The 17,106-nt window shown below is 42.1% G+C and overlaps 2 protein-coding genes and 1 pseudogene across 13 annotated transcripts in view; 1 reads left to right on the forward strand and 2 right to left on the reverse strand.

Annotated features, from left to right (window-relative positions):
- DHX32 (DEAH-box helicase 32 (putative)) overlaps positions 1–9,853 on the reverse strand; it is a 60,068-nt gene extending 50,215 nt beyond the window's left edge. The window contains exon 1 of the mRNA XM_019035021.4: positions 9,576–9,853. The gene's annotated coding sequence lies outside the window, so the exon portion shown is untranslated. The remainder of the gene's footprint in view (positions 1–9,575) is intronic.
- Positions 3,921–4,075, reverse strand: LOC115936158 (uncharacterized; annotated as a pseudogene).
- An 11-nt stretch (positions 9,854–9,864) lies between the features above and the next one.
- FANK1 (fibronectin type III and ankyrin repeat domains 1) overlaps positions 9,865–17,106 on the forward strand; it is a 173,541-nt gene continuing 166,299 nt past the window's right edge. For 4 of the 12 annotated variants that reach the window (XM_063710576.1, XM_055353015.2, XM_055353016.2 and 1 more), the window contains exon 1: positions 10,146–10,266. Coding sequence is in view for 7 of the 12 variants with exons in the window: in XM_055353015.2 (XP_055208990.2) it covers positions 10,203–10,266 (64 nt within the window). In the remaining 5 variants the exon portion in view is untranslated. Of the gene's footprint in view, positions 10,014–10,145; positions 10,267–12,984; positions 13,059–17,106 lie in introns of those variants that run through there. The other 8 variants (XM_019034890.4, XM_031015050.3, XM_063710575.1 and 5 more) reach the window with 6 other exon arrangements.

Genomic DNA, 17,106 nt, shown 5'->3' on the forward strand with positions numbered 1-17,106 from the left:
TATGATAGACTCTTGCTATTCTTAGAATTCTTTAAGACTCACAAACCCACAAACTGGAATATTTGTAGAGGCTCCTGGTCGTCCCTTGAATCATACATCCAAACCCCAAATTAACTGCTTTCAACATTTATTAAAGCTGCTTTCTTCTTGATCAATTCAGAAGAGTTATCATGTTGAAAAGTACAAAGCTGCAATGAGATTCAGACAATGGCAGGTATCACGCTTGCTCTAGCAGATCACTGATTTTTGTGGGACCGCTTGTAAACTGCACATGCTGAGGAGGCAACATCAAGTATGAGGGGACTCTTGAACCGTTTGTACTAGTGATTATCTTTTCCCCATGTCTTTCTGTCTCTTTACTTACAGTGTTATTGGAGCTACACCTTCTTCACTGGTAATTTCCACTCCTAAATCCAAATATAGTGGGTGACTAATTAATAATTATGGGCTGAGTAAATAATGAATGAGTCATTTTCTATCCTTTAGGGATCATATGCTTCTAAGGGCAACATCTGATTGTATTTTACCATCGATATCATTCATAATCTAATAGGTCTTCTGTGTCCTCAAGTTTTCTCATCCTCAATGCCTCCATTTTTGGAAGTTTTCCATTTACCTGTTCAACCAATACTTGAGTGCCTAATATGTGTCTGCAATGTGAACATGGTAGGGACACAGTTTGAACAGGCAGGTCTGGTTAGGTGAGGCTGAGGGTGGGGTGTGGAAACAGAAACTCTTTGTCTATGATATGTAGACTCAACCTTACAGACAATTACTTAAAAGAAGGCAAGTGTGGCTGGTACCTAATTGCAGAGAAAGACTTTGGTACAAGATGAGTTCAAAGATGAGATAGGGGCCAGATCGCAAAATACCTGATCTGCTATGGTAAAAAAGTTGTGATTACAGTGCCATGGGTCTAACTTACCTAGTCATTTCTTGATCCAAATTTCATTTTTTACTCTTTTTTTCCTTATAATTCTCCTCTTAAATTTCAGGTTACTGTCTTTTCTTTATTTTACATTGTATGTGTTTTTTTTAAATTTTAGAAATAGGGACAGAGTCTATGTTGCCCAGGCTGTATTCAACTCCTGGGCTCATGTGATCCTCCCGCCTTAGCTTTCCGAGTAGCTGGAACTACAGGTGCGCACCACCATGCCTGCCTTATATTCTTTAATATTACCTATAATCTTTCTAACACCCACCTTCAATTTTCTTAAAGTCATTAGTGAGATTAGGTAACAGTTTATGGCAAAAGGCACAACAAACGTGATTATGAGCAGGTGCACCAAGCATGGCAATAAGAGAAACCAATACATCCACTTCCATGCAAAACATTCTAAGAAATATTAAAAATGGAATAACATTTCTTGACTTGAACATTTTGCATTATTTTCCTTTTTTCCCTAAGCCCACTCAACAGTAAATTAGTCTGCAAAAATAAATCTGTCTCATGATCTGACTCATAGTTTGTAAACCCTATACTATATAATATACATATTTATATATAAAATATACACACCTTGCCTTTTAAAAATTATTATGTTTATATTACCCCAGAATTTGTTTCAACATTATCTGTTTGAGCAATGCATTTTTTTTTTTTTTTTAAAAGACAGGGTCTTACTCCATCGCCCAGGCTGGAGTGCAGTGACATGATCATCATAGCTCACTGCAGCCTCCAACTTCTGGGCTCAATTGATCATCCTGCCTCAGTCTCTCGAGTAGTGGGACTATAGGAACACACCACCATGCCTGGCTAATTTTTATTTTTTTATTTTTGTAGAGACAGTGTCTCCCTATGTTGCCCAGGCTGGCAGTGAATTTTTTTGAGAAGAAATTGTGCTCATTTTAACCAAAACTTTATAAATATTTTAAGATTTATTTAATGTCTCTTCATATTCTATGGAACAATCAATCATTTATAATTCATATATTTGCATGAAGGGTGAAATAGTAAATTAGTAATTTAAAAAACACTTAAGGATAATCTTCTACAATACAAATCTTTAAAAGTTATAATTTTGTTATTATACCTAAAACTCAGATTTCCCTAGTACTGCAGGTTTCTGAATCTCCTAGAATATTCAAACACTATCTTAATAAAGCAAACTCTGAACTTTATTGTGATAGCATAATGCTGAAAAAGTAAAAGGTATTAATTCTGTCCTGGCCGGGCGTGGTGATTCATGCCTGTAACCCCAGAACTTTGGGAGGCCAAGGCAGGTGGATCACTTGAGGTCAGGAGTTCAAGATCTGCCTGGCCAACATAGTGAAACCCCGTCTCTACTAAAAATACAAAAATTAGCTGGGCATGGTGGTGGATGCCTGTAATTTCAGCTACTCAGGAGGTTGAGGTGGGAGAATTGCTTGAATCTGGGAGGCGGAGGTTGCAGTGAGCTGAAGTGCGCCACTGCACTCCAACCTGGGCATCAGAGTAAGACTCCGTTTCCAAAAAAATAATTAATTCTGTCCTATTGTGGTAGCAGCTCAGCAAAAGGAAACATCCGTCTATATTGAAATCTTTGGAACCAAGCCATTACACTATTGCAAACACTCACTGCATATATTCAACACATTTATTTAGATTTTCACTTATTTCCTCTTGCGGGTTTATGGTAGACTTCCTAAAGGCAAGATTAATTTCTGAGCAAAATTAATTTTGCAACTCCTGCAAAATAAGACACAGGGCTGTGCACAAACTATGTGATCAATAAATATCTGCTGAACTCATAAACAATATACTTACACTCTATTTTTACAATGTTTAGAAAAAAAGAAAGTTAATGAGGTATTATGAGTGAATAATAACATCTTCAGAATAAAGGACTATTATTTTTGGAGAGCGGGATCATTGGTCCAACACTCCACGTCAACTCTGGTGCTGGTTTGTGGCAAGGTAAAGAGCTTGCACCAGAATGTAAATCAACTTAACTGCTTCCTACACTGAAGAGGTCTTGCTATTTTTAAAAAGTCAGCTGAACAGTAATCAGTATGTTTAGTGACATCGCCTATTTACATTCTGGCACAAGCTCCAGATCTCACTGCAAACCAGTAAGTCTGCACTGGCCCTGATCTGCAGGCCACACTTTTGAGAAGCCTGGTTCCATGCTACTACTATAGCTGGACTAACAATAACAATGATGATAATTTTACCAATTAGCATTTATAGAGTGATTATTGCACACCAGATGCTACGTTCAGCACTTAAGCACTTTATATGGATTATTTCATTTAAACTGTTAAGGACCCCATGAGGGTTTACTTTATTATTTCCATTTTTCAAATGAGGAAATGTAAACCCTCAGAGGTTTAATTTATACGGCTTCTAGAAGATCATCTGTGGTAGAGCAGGTGCTTAAAGTCAGGCAGTATGATCTCTGCTTAACCCCAGTTAAGTGTATAGTGTATATGCTTAACCGTATATCCATACTGCTTCCTGACTATGTTACATATTGCTTCCAGACTACATTTTTAAAAATAGGCTCACGTTGCATCACTGGGGGTTGAAGAAATACTTGACACTAATGGAGATGTCAGGAAAAGAGGTCTGGAAGAAATACCATAAAACTGAAAAACATGGTATAGATAGATTTGTAAATCTTTTTTATAGATTTGAAAAACATATTTCTAACACAAAGTTACAGTCAAATATTTAATACACTTTATCTCTCAAGCATGGTATGCTTTAATTGAAACAACGGACCTAATCATTACTAGGACTTTTAGAAGGTCACTTCTTTGTTTGCCTTTGTTTTAATAGCCTCAAATCTCCCAAAAATATATCCTATTTGGTTTCCAGTATCAATTTAAAGTCTTTCTGGAAAAAGATAAGGTCAAAATTCAAAATCTATTTTAAAATCCTTATTTCTAGACTTGTAACAAGTTGATTGCTTTGATTTTAAGTAAGCAAATCTAGTTAATTAGCTTTTTAAAAATAAAAAAGGTCCATTTTTAACTCAATGTTGGTTCATATCAGATACAACCAGCCTTGTATTGACAATTGGTTGAATATACAGTATTATATTAATGACAACAGATACTACAGTTGATCTTAGCCAAAAGGCCGAGAAGTGATGAATATACAGTATTGAATATTGTATTGCATATTGGTTGAATAACCAACCCTGCACAATCAAATTTTTTAAAAAGAATCCTTACATTCTAACGGTACTTAAAAAAATTTTAGGCTTGGGGCAGTGGCTCATGCCTGTAATCTCATCCTTTTGGGAGGCCAAGTGGGGAGGATAATTTGAGCCCAGGAGTTTGAGACTAGCCTGGGCAACACAGTGAGACCCTGTCTCTATTTAAAAAACATATTTTTTAATGTATATACAGAAAGTCCCCCCGAGCTCAATCAATGTTTATGTATAGTATTAATATACCACTCCCCACAAATAAGTTTCTAAGTCAAAGGTATTGTCAGAAGTTCAAATGACTGGACCACTCAGTGCTTTGTGATATTATTTTGATGATTTTTTGACTGCATTCCATTCCAAAAACTAATTACTCTGAGTAGAAGCAGAGTTAATAAAGTATGCAAAAATACTAATCTGGCTTATTTAAGTAGTCTAGTGACACATCTGAGAAAAATTTTGTGTGAGATTCAATAAAAGCTGAGATTTAAAGAACAGGTTACTGCTGGTCTCCCCAAGTTAACATACTTTACCTGAGACATACACAAAATGAACTTTTATCCATCTCTCTCTCTCTTTTTTTTTTTAAGTATTTGCTTGAGGCATAATCATAATCAACTTCTAAAGTTACATTTTACTTGATTTGTTGTCCCAAATGTAGACAAAAAACCCATAAATAGCCACAGGCACAGTGGCTCATGCCTGGAATCCCAGCACTTTGGAAGGCTGAGGTGGGAGGAGCCCAGGAGTTCCAGACCAGCCTAGGCAACATAGCAACACTCTATATCTAAAAATTTGTTTAAAAATGTTTTTAAAAATATTTTTAAACATAAATATCAAGATTTCTGTTGTTAACAAAGTAATGAGTAGTCATTTTACATGAACTTTAATAAAACAATAATAGATGAACTGTGTTGTGCGTTCTACGGTGTCTAGAGGAAAATATAATCATTTTGGGGAATGCCAATGCATGAACTCCTCAGGAGTAGGTACTCTTCCATTAATCCTCCCAGATTTTCAGCTCCCTTTTCTGACCACTGGTCTTTAGTCTCCACGGGTTCTTCCACCATCAGCCCCTCCCCACAATGTAAAATGTGCATACTTCAGGGCTCTATCCTTTACCCTCTTATTCCACATAATATCCCTGGAGAAAATCATCACATTTTAACTTCAATCACTAAATGCTTAATCCAAATTTCTATCTTCATCTCAGACTTTTTCCTTTAGCTCCAGACCCACATGTCCAACTACTACTACTTATGGGACCTCCCAACGTACATGACAGGCATCTCAAACTGAACACATCTACCCCACTTCTTAAACGCCTCAAAAAATTTTTTTTTCTTCTTTAGAGTTCAATGAATAACAAAACAATCCACTCTATCACCCCACTGTGATCCCTGGCTTCTCCTTCCTCATCTCCTGTATCACCAAGATCTGCCAATTCTACCTTTTTTAGTGGCCCCTCCTTATTCCCACCATCGCTCTCCTAGTTCTCTTCATTTCTTCACTGAGCTTCAGCAACATCTCCAATTTTTTTGTCTCTCATTTAGGCTCTCTACCAATCTGTCATTTGAGTGTTGCCAGTGATCCTTTCCAAATGCAAAACTGATGCAGTCACTGACCCAAATCCTCGTTATTACCTTTAAGGAAAATAAACTCATGGTCCTTAGGTTCCTTCTGATTTGGCCCACATTTGCCTTTCTGGCCTTACTTCCTCCCATTTTCTGCTAATACACATGAAGAAGTATTCTCCAGTTCAGCCACAATAAACCACGGCTTAGTTGTTCTCCCGGCCTTCGTGCCTCAGCCCAGGCTGTTCTGCTTCGGAAGCACCTGGTCATTTCCTGTTCACCCTTTATGACATGCAATTCCAGAGCCCAGGAAGTACCTAACACATTGTGAATGTGGAATCAATGTCTGTTCTATGCCTAAGTCAATAACAGCCCTTTATATTTAAAAAGTTCATTATGACATACAAGATATTTTCATTCATAATCTATAATCACATTTATCTTGATTCTCACAACTAGACTATCAGACAACCACTGCAGGTTTTATTATCCCAAGTTATCAATGACAAAATAATAGCTTCTGGTTTTCCAAAGGGGCAAAGCTAGAAATTAATGCAATGACCCCTAACTAAAGGTTTGACCTCTCTGTTATTACCCTACTTAAATTATCAGGTACACAATGAAGACCACCGTGTGCTAAAAGCAACACAGAAGAAGCGTTAAGTCACGCACTTAGCTCCAAACATATTTAATCTAGTCAGAGGTACAAGATCCATCCATATGAGATAAAATTCTATAGGAAAGCATCCTACAGAGCTAAATGCTAAACCGTGTAGCACCCCCAGTAGGAGAGCGAAGTGCATTTAGTGGGCATTAGCCTAATCCTGAAAGACTTTCCAGAAACTGGGGCAGCATGCTCCTGCAGTCCCCTTTATTTATTTATTTATTTATTTATTTATTTAACTTTTATTTTTTTTGAGACGGAGTCTTGCTCTGTCACCCAGGTTGGAGTGCAGTGGCCCAATCTCGGCTCACTGCAAGCTCTGCCTCCCGGGTTCACGCCATTCTCCTGGCTCAGACTCCCGAGTAGCTGGGACTACAGGCGCCCGCCACCATGCCCGGCTAATTTTTTGTATTTTTAGTAGAGATGGGGTTTCACCGTGTTAGTCAGCATGGTCTCGATCTCCTGACCTCGTGATCCGCCCGCCTCGGCCTCCCAAAGTGCTGGGATTACAGGCGTGAGCCACCGCGCCCGGCTAGTCTCCTTTAGACTGTGGACGAGTAAAGGGCTGAGAGATAGACATTCCATGTGAGTGCAACAAATTGAATGTAGACCATGACAAGTTTGGAGAACAAAGAGGAAAACACCAAAAATAGAAATTGATTGTTTTCCATCTTTGACAGAACTCCCTAAGAGTTTCAGAAAGTATCAGATAGAGAAAAAAGTACCCTCACTCTGGTAAAGAAAACAAAAACCAACAAAAACCCTAAAACCAACAAAAACAAGAATGAAAACTTCCTTCAACTTACCACAGTAAGGCTAGAAGACAGAACTATTAATAACATGTTCATTTGCTACATTTTTTATCAACCTATTTGCATTAAATAATGTTAACCTCCCATTAAAGTTATTTCTACTTTGAATTCTGAGGTAGTCAGGAGATTTAAATAAGAAAAAGACATCTGTCTCTTCATTGTTACTTTGTTATTCCTGATCCATAATGCTTCAGTTTGCTACATTTAAACATCAGCAAAGTAAACAATAATGTAACTATTTAGTAATGAGCTTGGAGACTTAAAAAAATATATATAGAACTTTATTCCTTTTCATTTGACAACTAATAACATACTGAACATGCCCGTGAAAAGAAATAAAACACAATGGTAGAAAACTCCAAAAAGGTACAATCAGTGTCTTTACCATTCATCCCCCACCGCTATCTCATTAGCAACTTTCTGATCTCGGGTGTTTTCTCCAATAGTAAAGTGTATCCCTATATCCAAAGCAATTTCTCTAAAGCCCTTCTCACTCATTCAACAAACATTTAACAAGTACATTGCACAAGGTGATAGAGGAAGAGAAACTGAATATTGTCCCTGCCTCGGACATTTCAGTGCCTTTACGCCTCACTTCCACTCCTAACCAGTCTTCTTTCACAGGTACCCTGTCCCCTAAAATCAAATGTTGCTTTCCACAGTTGCCTTTACTTGTCACCTAAAGTATTTCAATTCAAAATTTCCTCAAAGTCAACTTAACAGCTGCTGATAAAATAATCATTCTATATGATTACAAAGTGTTTCACCAATACATATCCCCATTTTTTCCAAGCTTAAAACTTCTTCAGTCCTTATTACTTTAGCATAGAGACCTGCACTGTTGTTTCTTCTTTTTAAAAAAATACTAATGCTAATCCTTTACTGTTTGAGCACACTTAATCCTACCTTTTCTTTTGTCAATAAATGCCAGGTGTTTTTTAAATCACTATCTTGTCACTTTTGATTATGATATACTGATCACTCTATTTGTATCTTGAATGAAAAGACCGCTTTGTGATTTTGCTAATGATATGTAAACTAGAACTTGAGAACCACTGGATACAGAAGTACTGCTGATCTTTAGATACTTTCTGCCTAAAAATGAAGCCCCTGTCTCTAAATTTCAGGAACAGGGAGTTAAGGTTCCATGAAGTGTTTACTTTCCACCCTTAATTTATTACCTTAATACTTCAGCTTAAGAATTATGTGTTCTGTATATATCACGCTGCATGTCAATATCCACACATAAACCTTCTTGTTTTGACAATTAATCTGAAAAAGTCCCCATATAGTCTGAGAGGGGGAAAACCTAATTTGGAAGAATATAATAAATGTCAGTTTCCATCACAGAATATATGCTTCTCAAGTTCAATTAACCTCTCAATGATTCCCTAAGAGGAAAGTAATTCTCCTTAGTGTCCTTGTCATCCATGGAGTGGAAATCTTTCTACTGGCAAGATTAGTAATCACTTGCATGACCCCCAAAACGGCTCTTCCTTCCATTTCCCTCAAGTACTGCCTGGAGCAGCGGTTGGAATTAATAGAGGAGCCATAATCTCCAGACCTGAGTACCAAATCAATCCTGCAGCCCCCCACACCCTTAATGCCCCCGCACTTTCTTGCTTATCCTTTTTCTCTTGCCTCCATTTTCCTTTCCTCCTTCTCGTGTTCCCGAACCTATGATACTCTCCCGGTTGTTTGAATTTTTACAACCTACCAGATAATAATCCCTTGTGATCCTCAAAGCTTCCTTAAAGCAAACCCTGAATCACTGTGTTTTAAAACCAGTATGAAAGACTATTGTGTGGGATAATGTTACATTGTTTCACAGCCCTACAAAGTTTGGCCACAAACCGTGTGGGCAGATTCCGTAACTCAACCGGAAACGCGAAGGACTGAAACAAATCAACACACAAAAAACGAAGCCAGCGAGAAAGATCCAACCCGGGCCCCCTGCCTGAAATGGGACACGGGGATGACGGGGCAAAGCCGGGCAAAACCGTGCTCCTGGCTCTCGCGATTCAGGAGACGCGCCCGGCTCACTGGGGACGACAGCGACGACGACAGCGGCGGCTCGCATTGCTCCACGCTTCCCGTCGCGGGGCTCGAGGGACCGCCCCAGGCCTGGCCCATGCCCGGGCTCGGAGGGAGCCCCTGGTGCGAGTGCTGCCCGCAGGGCTCCGTCCTCCCGCTGAGGCGCGGCTCCCGGAGCAGGAGGCGCGGAGGCCGCCCTCGGCGTTTCGGAGTCGGGGCGGGGAACGTCCACGGCCAACTGCGGGCAGGGGACCCCCAGGCGGCTACAACAGGTGCGCCGGGGCCGCCCACCCGGCTGGGGCGCGCCCGCCCCTGCGCCGACCCCCGACCCCTTCCGCCGCCGGGGCCCCGCTGTTACCTGCAGCGGCGGCTCCCGATTCCCGGGAGGGCGGCCCAGGGCCGGCGCCTTACCCGCGGGCAGGCCCACTCGCCCGACGGACGCCGCGGGTCGGCGACAGCGGGAGCCGCGGGTCGGCGACGTCGGGGCACAGGTCCTGCGGGGCCGCGGGGGCCGCCAGGGAGGGCGCGACCGCCTGACCGGGCTTCAGGAGCAGTGTCCTCAGCCGGTGACCTGGCCGCTACCCTCGCTCAGTGTCCCCGGCGACGCGCGGGTCCTCACGCGCTCCCTCACTTCCTGCGGCTTTTGGTCCCTCCCGCTCGCCGTCCCTCTAGTTCTGCCCACTCCGCCTCCGGGTTGTCAGGGCAACCGTAGCGACGCCGGCCCTGGCTGAGAGGCGTTAGGAGCCTGGGGGTTCGCCCGCGGAGGCCGGGGAGCAGCCGACCATGGAGCCCCAGAGTAAGGGAGGCCCGGGCTGGAGCTGGGACCGGCGCGGGCGACCGGGCTGGGGCTCCCCGGGAACGAGTGTGGGCGCCCCGCGCGCGACTCCGCAGGTTTCAACGCTCGGACACGGAAATACGGTTTGCGTGTCCTCGCGCTTTTCTCTCTTGGAGAGGGGAGAAGGGGGCTACATCCTGCCAAGTCTGTATGGTTGGGCCGCCGGCGCCCGAGAGTCCGCGCTGGGGGCCGGGAGCGACTGGAGAGCCCCGAGGTATGGGTGGGGGAGGGCGCAGCGACCCCAGCGTGCGTCTTCCTGAAGCTTCGCCCAGATGGTTCCATTTACTCCTCCTCCTACTCATGATTTTAGTTTGGTAGTTTGGTTCATTAATTGTAAGTAGCCCATTTTTCTTCTAAAATGTCAGCAATTAAACACGTCCGAGGCTGGGTCTTGTATTTATTAGAGACCCCGTCTTACTCCCCGCCCCCCGCCGCACACCCCTAGTCTGCGACTTGAAGGAGAGAGAGAGAAAAAAAGAGCTTTGTCCAAGTGTATTTGATTCATTCCTAGGGGTTCTACAAGTTAGGACACTCAAAAAATGTTTGTAATCTCTTTTTCTGTTTTCCCATGTTGCTTTCGATGTATGGCAAAAGTTGTGCAGTTTTGAGTTATCAGATCTAACACGAGCTCTAACTTACTATTTTTGTTGTTGTTTTTACCTTTCCAGGGACTTTGTTTCAAGGCCTTTCTTTCTCTGCCCCGTCTAAGCTGTCTTATTGTTCCTTTTGTTCTCAAAATAAGGGGAGTGTTTTGTATGGAGACTTAAAATTTATCTGAAACCTTTATAGAAGGATGCAGTTTGACTCGCAAACCAAGTCGTCTTATCTTGTACAATTTCAGAAATGAAGAACTCAGACCAAATCTATTCTCTGGGGAAAATGTTGGCATTTTTAAAGGTCATTCGTTTTCCACCAAGAAAGTTTCAAATACTTTTTTTTCCTTTTAACTCATTTGCTGAGGAGAAAGCTTGCAAGTTGTGACTTATAGTTGCTTGATAGATTTTGTACAGTATTTGTCATTTGCATTTACAGCTCTTTGGATTCTACATTTTTTTTAACCTAGTAAAAGAAATTTAGCATACAACAACGCTAAAATTTGTGTTTTATGTCAAACTGATGGCAGGCTGTGTATATTCCCGCCTTAGAGAAGTGAGTTGAAATATATCTTTTAAAAACAACAACTTGGCCTGGCCTGGTGGCTCACGCCTGTAATCCCAGCACTTTGGGAGGCTGAGGCAGGCGGATCACGAGGTCAGGAGATTGAGACCATCTTGGCCAGCATAGTGAAACCCATCTCTACTAAAATACAAAAAAAAAAAAAAAAAAAAAGCCAGGCGTGGTGGCGCGTGCCTGGAGTCCTAGCTACTTGGGACGCTGAGGCCGAGGCAGGGGAATCGCTTGAACCCGGGAGGCGGAGGTTGCAGTGAGGCCAGATTGCACCGCTGCACTCCAGCCTGGTGACAGAGCGAGACTCCATCTCGAAGAAACAAAAAAAAAAGAACTTTATTTCTTCAGATTTATGTTATTGTTTACATGTGTAAACTATAATTTCAAGTTCTTCAGTGCTGTCTTTATCCATTCATTCATTTATAGTGCCTGTTACGTTGCAGCTCTGTTCTAGGGATTGGGGATTGAACAACGGATCGGACAGTGTTAGTTTTGGTCATCCCAGGAAAACTAAGCAGAGGCTTGCTCAAGAACTCCTGAGGTCTTGGTGGGGTTCGGAGATTGGGGGAAGAGGAGATGGACAAAGGCTCCCAAGAGGAAGTAGTACTGGGTCTGCAGAATGACCCAGCAAAGAATGAGGGCAAGGGATTCCAGGCAGTGGGAATTACTTGTACATAGGCCCTGAGACCTGAGAGCAGCGTGGGTTTGAGGCTCACGGTAGGAAGATTAGTAAAGCTGTAGCTAAGGAGAGGAGGAGGAAAAAACAGGGTTGGAAGGAGGGAGGAGAAATGAGATAAGGCTGGAAAAGTCAACCGGAGCCTGATCAGAAAGGTTCTGTAACCATGTGAGAAATGTATTACTTATGTGAACTATACATTTATATCTCATGTCATTGGATTTTGAGGTGGAAAATATTTAATTTATACCTGAGGAATGACTGTAAATTTCTTTCTTTCCACATATTCTTAAATTATTTCATCAATTTAATTTTAAATCAATCACCATTTAGCTCAAGTTTTTTTTTTTTTTTTTTTTTTTGAGACAGAGTCTTGCTCTGTCACCCAGGCTGGAGTATAGTGGTGCGATCATAGCTCAGTACACACTCGAACTCTTGGACTCAAGCAATCCTCTCACCTGGGCCTCCTGGCTAGATGTGACTACAGGTGTGTGCCACCATACCCAGCTAATTTATTTATTTATTTAGAGACAGAGTTTCGCTCTTGTTGCCCAGGCTGGAGTGCAATGATGTGATCTTGGCTCACTGCAACCTCTGCCTCCCGGGTTCAAGCAATTCTCCTGCCTCAGCCTCCCAAGTAGCTGGGATTACAGGCATGCGCCACCATCCCTGGCTAATTTTGTATTTTTAGTAGAGATGGGGTTTCTCCATGTTGGTCCGGCTGGTCTTGAACTCCTAACTTCAGGTGATCCTCCCGCCCTGGCCTCCCAAAGTGCTGGGATTACAGGAGTGAGCCACCGTGCCCGGCCCCTAATTTTCTTTTTAATTTTATTTACTTTGAATAGAGCTAAAGTCTGATTTTGTTGCCCAATTTGTTCTCAAACGCCTGGCCTCAAGTGATCCTCCTGCCTCGTCCTCCCAAAGTGCTAAGATTACAGGCGTGAGCCAGCACACCCAGCCTGGAAATTCTTTTACAGTCTAAGAAACATAATTTGGATAAATATTTACTACCATTCACAGTTACTAAATATTTAAAAGGACAAGATTAAATGATCTTTGAGGTTTCTTTTAACTTGGAGATTTGTATCCACCCAGATTTCACCTGAGACGGAAGTTATTTCCTACTGTCAGCCATAATGGAAGCACTACAGATGTGGTATCAGGTATTACAGTTAATTACAGTTATACTGTCAGCAGTATTATGTTAACGGTACATTGTTTATGCCGATATTATCTAACATATTTAAGCCCATTGTTACTGAGAGGTCTAAAATAACATTTTACAAGTGTAGTTGAATATAGCATCAGTAAATTGGTTATGAGGAAGACTCCTTCATAATTGCTTTTAAGGATTAAACATGTATCTAAGGACAACACCAAGGAACTACTAGAAATAACCCTCGAGTAAGTCTTTTCCCTTCTGTTTCCACACCCTTAGTTTTCTGTTACTTTTAGGAATGACCTTTGTTAACTAAGTCATTAAAATCCAATAAACATAAACTCTTCAGACCCCACAGCTGGATCATACTCTTGGCAGCAAGCAGAGGAAGGCAGGGGCTACCACTGTTTTACAGAATAATAGTAAGTCAATGATCCAAGAAATGACTTCCCAGGGAAAGGGCAAATTAAATACGTTCACAACCTTGGGCTGTTGAGAGTGGTTTTGGCTCTTGGCTGGCACATTGACGTCTTTAATTATTTTCTTGCTAAACCAACTTCAGTGTTGGAAAGATAGCTCATGTATAAAATAACATGGAAAACTACATCACTTCCCATTTGTTTTGGGTTTTTGTCCTTTTTTTTTCTTTTTTTGGAAAATAGTTCAATAGTACTATCTCTTCCTAAATTTCTCAATGAGTTTTAATACCAAGGGGCGGCTTTGGGGATCTTTAGCCCAAATCTCAGCAAACATATAATCTGAGTAAAAACTGTGTATATTTATCAAATGCAGCATCAAGAGAAGCCCCCCGGCTCCCACTTGGTGCTGCCAGTTCTGTAAGCTCTTGCTTACAGAGCTCTTGCTTAATATTATATATTAAAAATCTGGGGTTAGTTTAGGCCCAGCAGGCAGCAGTTTTCTGCTACACATGTTTCTTTCTGTTTTTGTTTGTTTGTTGTTTGTTTTTTGTTTTTTGAGACGGAGTCTCGCTCTGTTACCCAGGCTGCAGTGTGGTGGCACTAGCTCGGCTCACTGCAACCTCCGCCTCCCAGGTTCCAGTGATTCTCCTGTCTCAGCCTCCCAAGTAGCTGGGATTACAGGTGCACGCCATCATGCCTGGCTAATTTTGTATTTTTATAGAGACAGGGTTTCACCATGTTGGTCAGGCTGGTCTCGAACTCCTGATCTCATGTGATCCACCTGCCTCGGCCTCCCAAAGTGCTGGGATTATAGGCGTGTGCCACTGTGCCCAGCCTTTTTCTGCCCCCCCCTTTTTTTTTTGCAGTTGTTGTTGTTTTTAGAGAGACAGGGTCTTGCTGTGTTGCCGAGGTATGCCTCAAACTCCTGGGTTCAAGGGATCCTCCCCCATTGGCCTCCCGAGTAGCCAGGACTGCCTACTGGGCTCACGCATGTTTTTAAAGAAATGGTAGATAAGAGATCTAAGGTATTCCAGTGACTAAGAAACTGAGGTGAATGACTAAGGGACTGAGACTTCTCTCTCCAAACCTGTTTCTCCACTAGTCTTCCAAGCCTTCCCAGTTACTCCAACCTGAAAATGAGTCATCCTTGGCTCCTCATTACCAACCCTCACCCCACCCTTCTCCATCCACCAGCAGGTCTGTTTATTCCACTTCCAAAATATACCCCAAATGTGCTTCCTCTTCCTCCGTACTCCAAGCTACCATGCCGTGTAAGTTATGATTGTGATTTTTGCATGTCTTCTTCCACTGCTACCTGGAAGCTGGAGTGACCTTTCAAAATATACATCAAATCAGATCATGTCACTCTCCTGCCAAAAGCCCTCCAAAGTTCTTACGGTGATCTAGCTGCCTCTTCAAACTCATCACACATCTGATCTTAGAGGTATTATGCTTCAAGCACATTGGTCTTCTTGTAGTCCCTCAACCAAGCTTCTTTCAGGACTGTGGCTCTGAACAAGCTTTCCTCTCTGCCAGGGATGCTATTCCCTCCTGCTATGGCAGGTCTGACTCCTAATGTCCTTCAATCTTTGCCTAAATTTCACCTCCTTCAGCCCTTCCCTGGCTTCCTAAAATGGTGGTGCCCCCTCTCTGATGTTATTCTATCTCTGCGCTTTTCTCTTAATAGTAATAATCAGAACTTGTAATTATTTTGTTAATATTTAAAATCTAGCTGGATGTGGTGACTCACGCCTGTAATCCCAGCATTTTGGGAGGCCAAGGCGGGCGGATCACCTGAGGTCAGGAGTTAGAGACCAGTCTGGCCAACTGGCGAAACCCCGTCTCTACTAAAAATACAAAATTAGCCAGGTGTGGTGTTGCACGCCTGTAGTCCTAGCTACTCACGTGGCTGAGGCAGGAGAATTGCTTGAACCTGGGGGGTGGAGGTTGCAGTGAGCCGAGATAGCACCACTGTACTCCAGCCTGGGAGACAAGAGCAATGTGGGGTGGGGGGAGGAGGGAGGGATAGCATTAGGAGATATACCTAATGCTAAATGACGAGTTAATGGGTGCAGCACACCAGCATGGCAGATGTATACATATGTAACTAACCTGCACATTGTGCACATGTACCCTAAAACTTAAAGTATAATAATAATTTAAAAAAAATTCTACTTTCTTCACTCGACTGTAGGGTGGTGGAAGAGTTCAGGGGACCTGTCTGCCCTGTTTGCCATCCTGTCCCTAGTGCCTAACACGGAGTAAACCCTAAACATTCATGGAATGGATAGCACTGCTGCTCACAGATAGATGCCTTACCTACTTTCGTTTCCTTAAGAGTGTTGTGGTGTACTTAAAAAAAGAAAGCCATTTTATTCTACATTATTCTACAACACAAAGGGCTGTGCTCCAGTGAAATTTGAAGTGCCTCTTGTGGATTGTGCTTTGGGTAAAGTTCATTTAAATCAGGTACTTATAAATGTTAGGTCGATTACAAATATGGTGTCCCATTTTCTTTTCTAACCTAAACGAGATGTTTTAAACGAGTCTCATTCTATCCGGTAAGAATAAGGAAGGAGGCAAGTAATCTTATTTTTTGGACCAAGCGGCCACGAGGTCATAAGACCCAAAAATCTTTACACTCCCAGGCAGCACCTGCTCGTTAATTATCTGGGAGACTGGTAAGGATTTAAAAGTAATTTTTTCCTTAAGCCCAGGAATCATTTAAAAAATCTGTGTAACATTTTTTTCTCATGTAGTCTTAGCCCCGAAGAATATTAAGTCTATCAATTAGGTTATAATTCAAATCTTATCAAGAAATAAATGCTTATATAAATCAAGATTAAAAAAATTTTCAAAGCAGTGTCTTTTAAACAGTCATGTTTTAAAATCCCCATCAAAATGGTAAAATTCATTGTGATCCTGACCTCTGATGCTGTCAGCCACAGGAAGGGGCAAAACGACTTGAGGCTTGAAGCTGTGTCTTTCCCGAAGCTCAGGTTCACCAGACATGGTCTCCAGATGGAGTCTGTTCCTCAGAACCTGGGCTTTACTTCTTGATGGGAGAAGGAAGCAGTGTTAAAACTTGTCTATTCTGAACTAGCCAACCAGATTAAAGGAGGGGTTTGTGCATACCAACATCATCCCAGAATGACCTGAATGACTCATTACATGCAGACAGTGGTGCAAACTCATTAACAAGTAAACAACTCACACCAGTGCTCTGTGCTCACAGGGCTGGGGGCGTTCTTGGGTATTTTTCTTAAGGGAGGCTGGAAGAAGGGAGGAGGCATTCCTTTCTCCTAGAGGCAAAGGCCAGTTCCTTTCGCTGTGCCCCAGACCTTTCCTGGTTGGTAGAAACTCTTCCAGGCCTTTTCTTGGGAAGGTGCTCTCATCCCCACACTCCTGCCTCCTCCCTCCACCTGTTGTGCACTCCCTGAGAGAAACAAAACAACTTAATTAGCTTATTCAGCTACTTGGGAAGCTGAGGCGGGAGGACTGCTTGAGCCTAGGAGTTTGGATTCAGCCCGGGCAACATGTGGAGACCCCATCTCTAATTTTTTTTTAAGTTTTTATTTTTTTAATTTAAGCAACATGTGGAGACCCCATCTCTAATTTTTTTTTAAGTTTTTA

The sequence above is a fragment of the Gorilla gorilla genome, chromosome 8, assembly GCF_029281585.2.
Source record: "Gorilla gorilla gorilla isolate KB3781 chromosome 8, NHGRI_mGorGor1-v2.1_pri, whole genome shotgun sequence".
Lineage (NCBI taxonomy): Eukaryota > Metazoa > Chordata > Mammalia > Primates > Hominidae > Gorilla > Gorilla gorilla.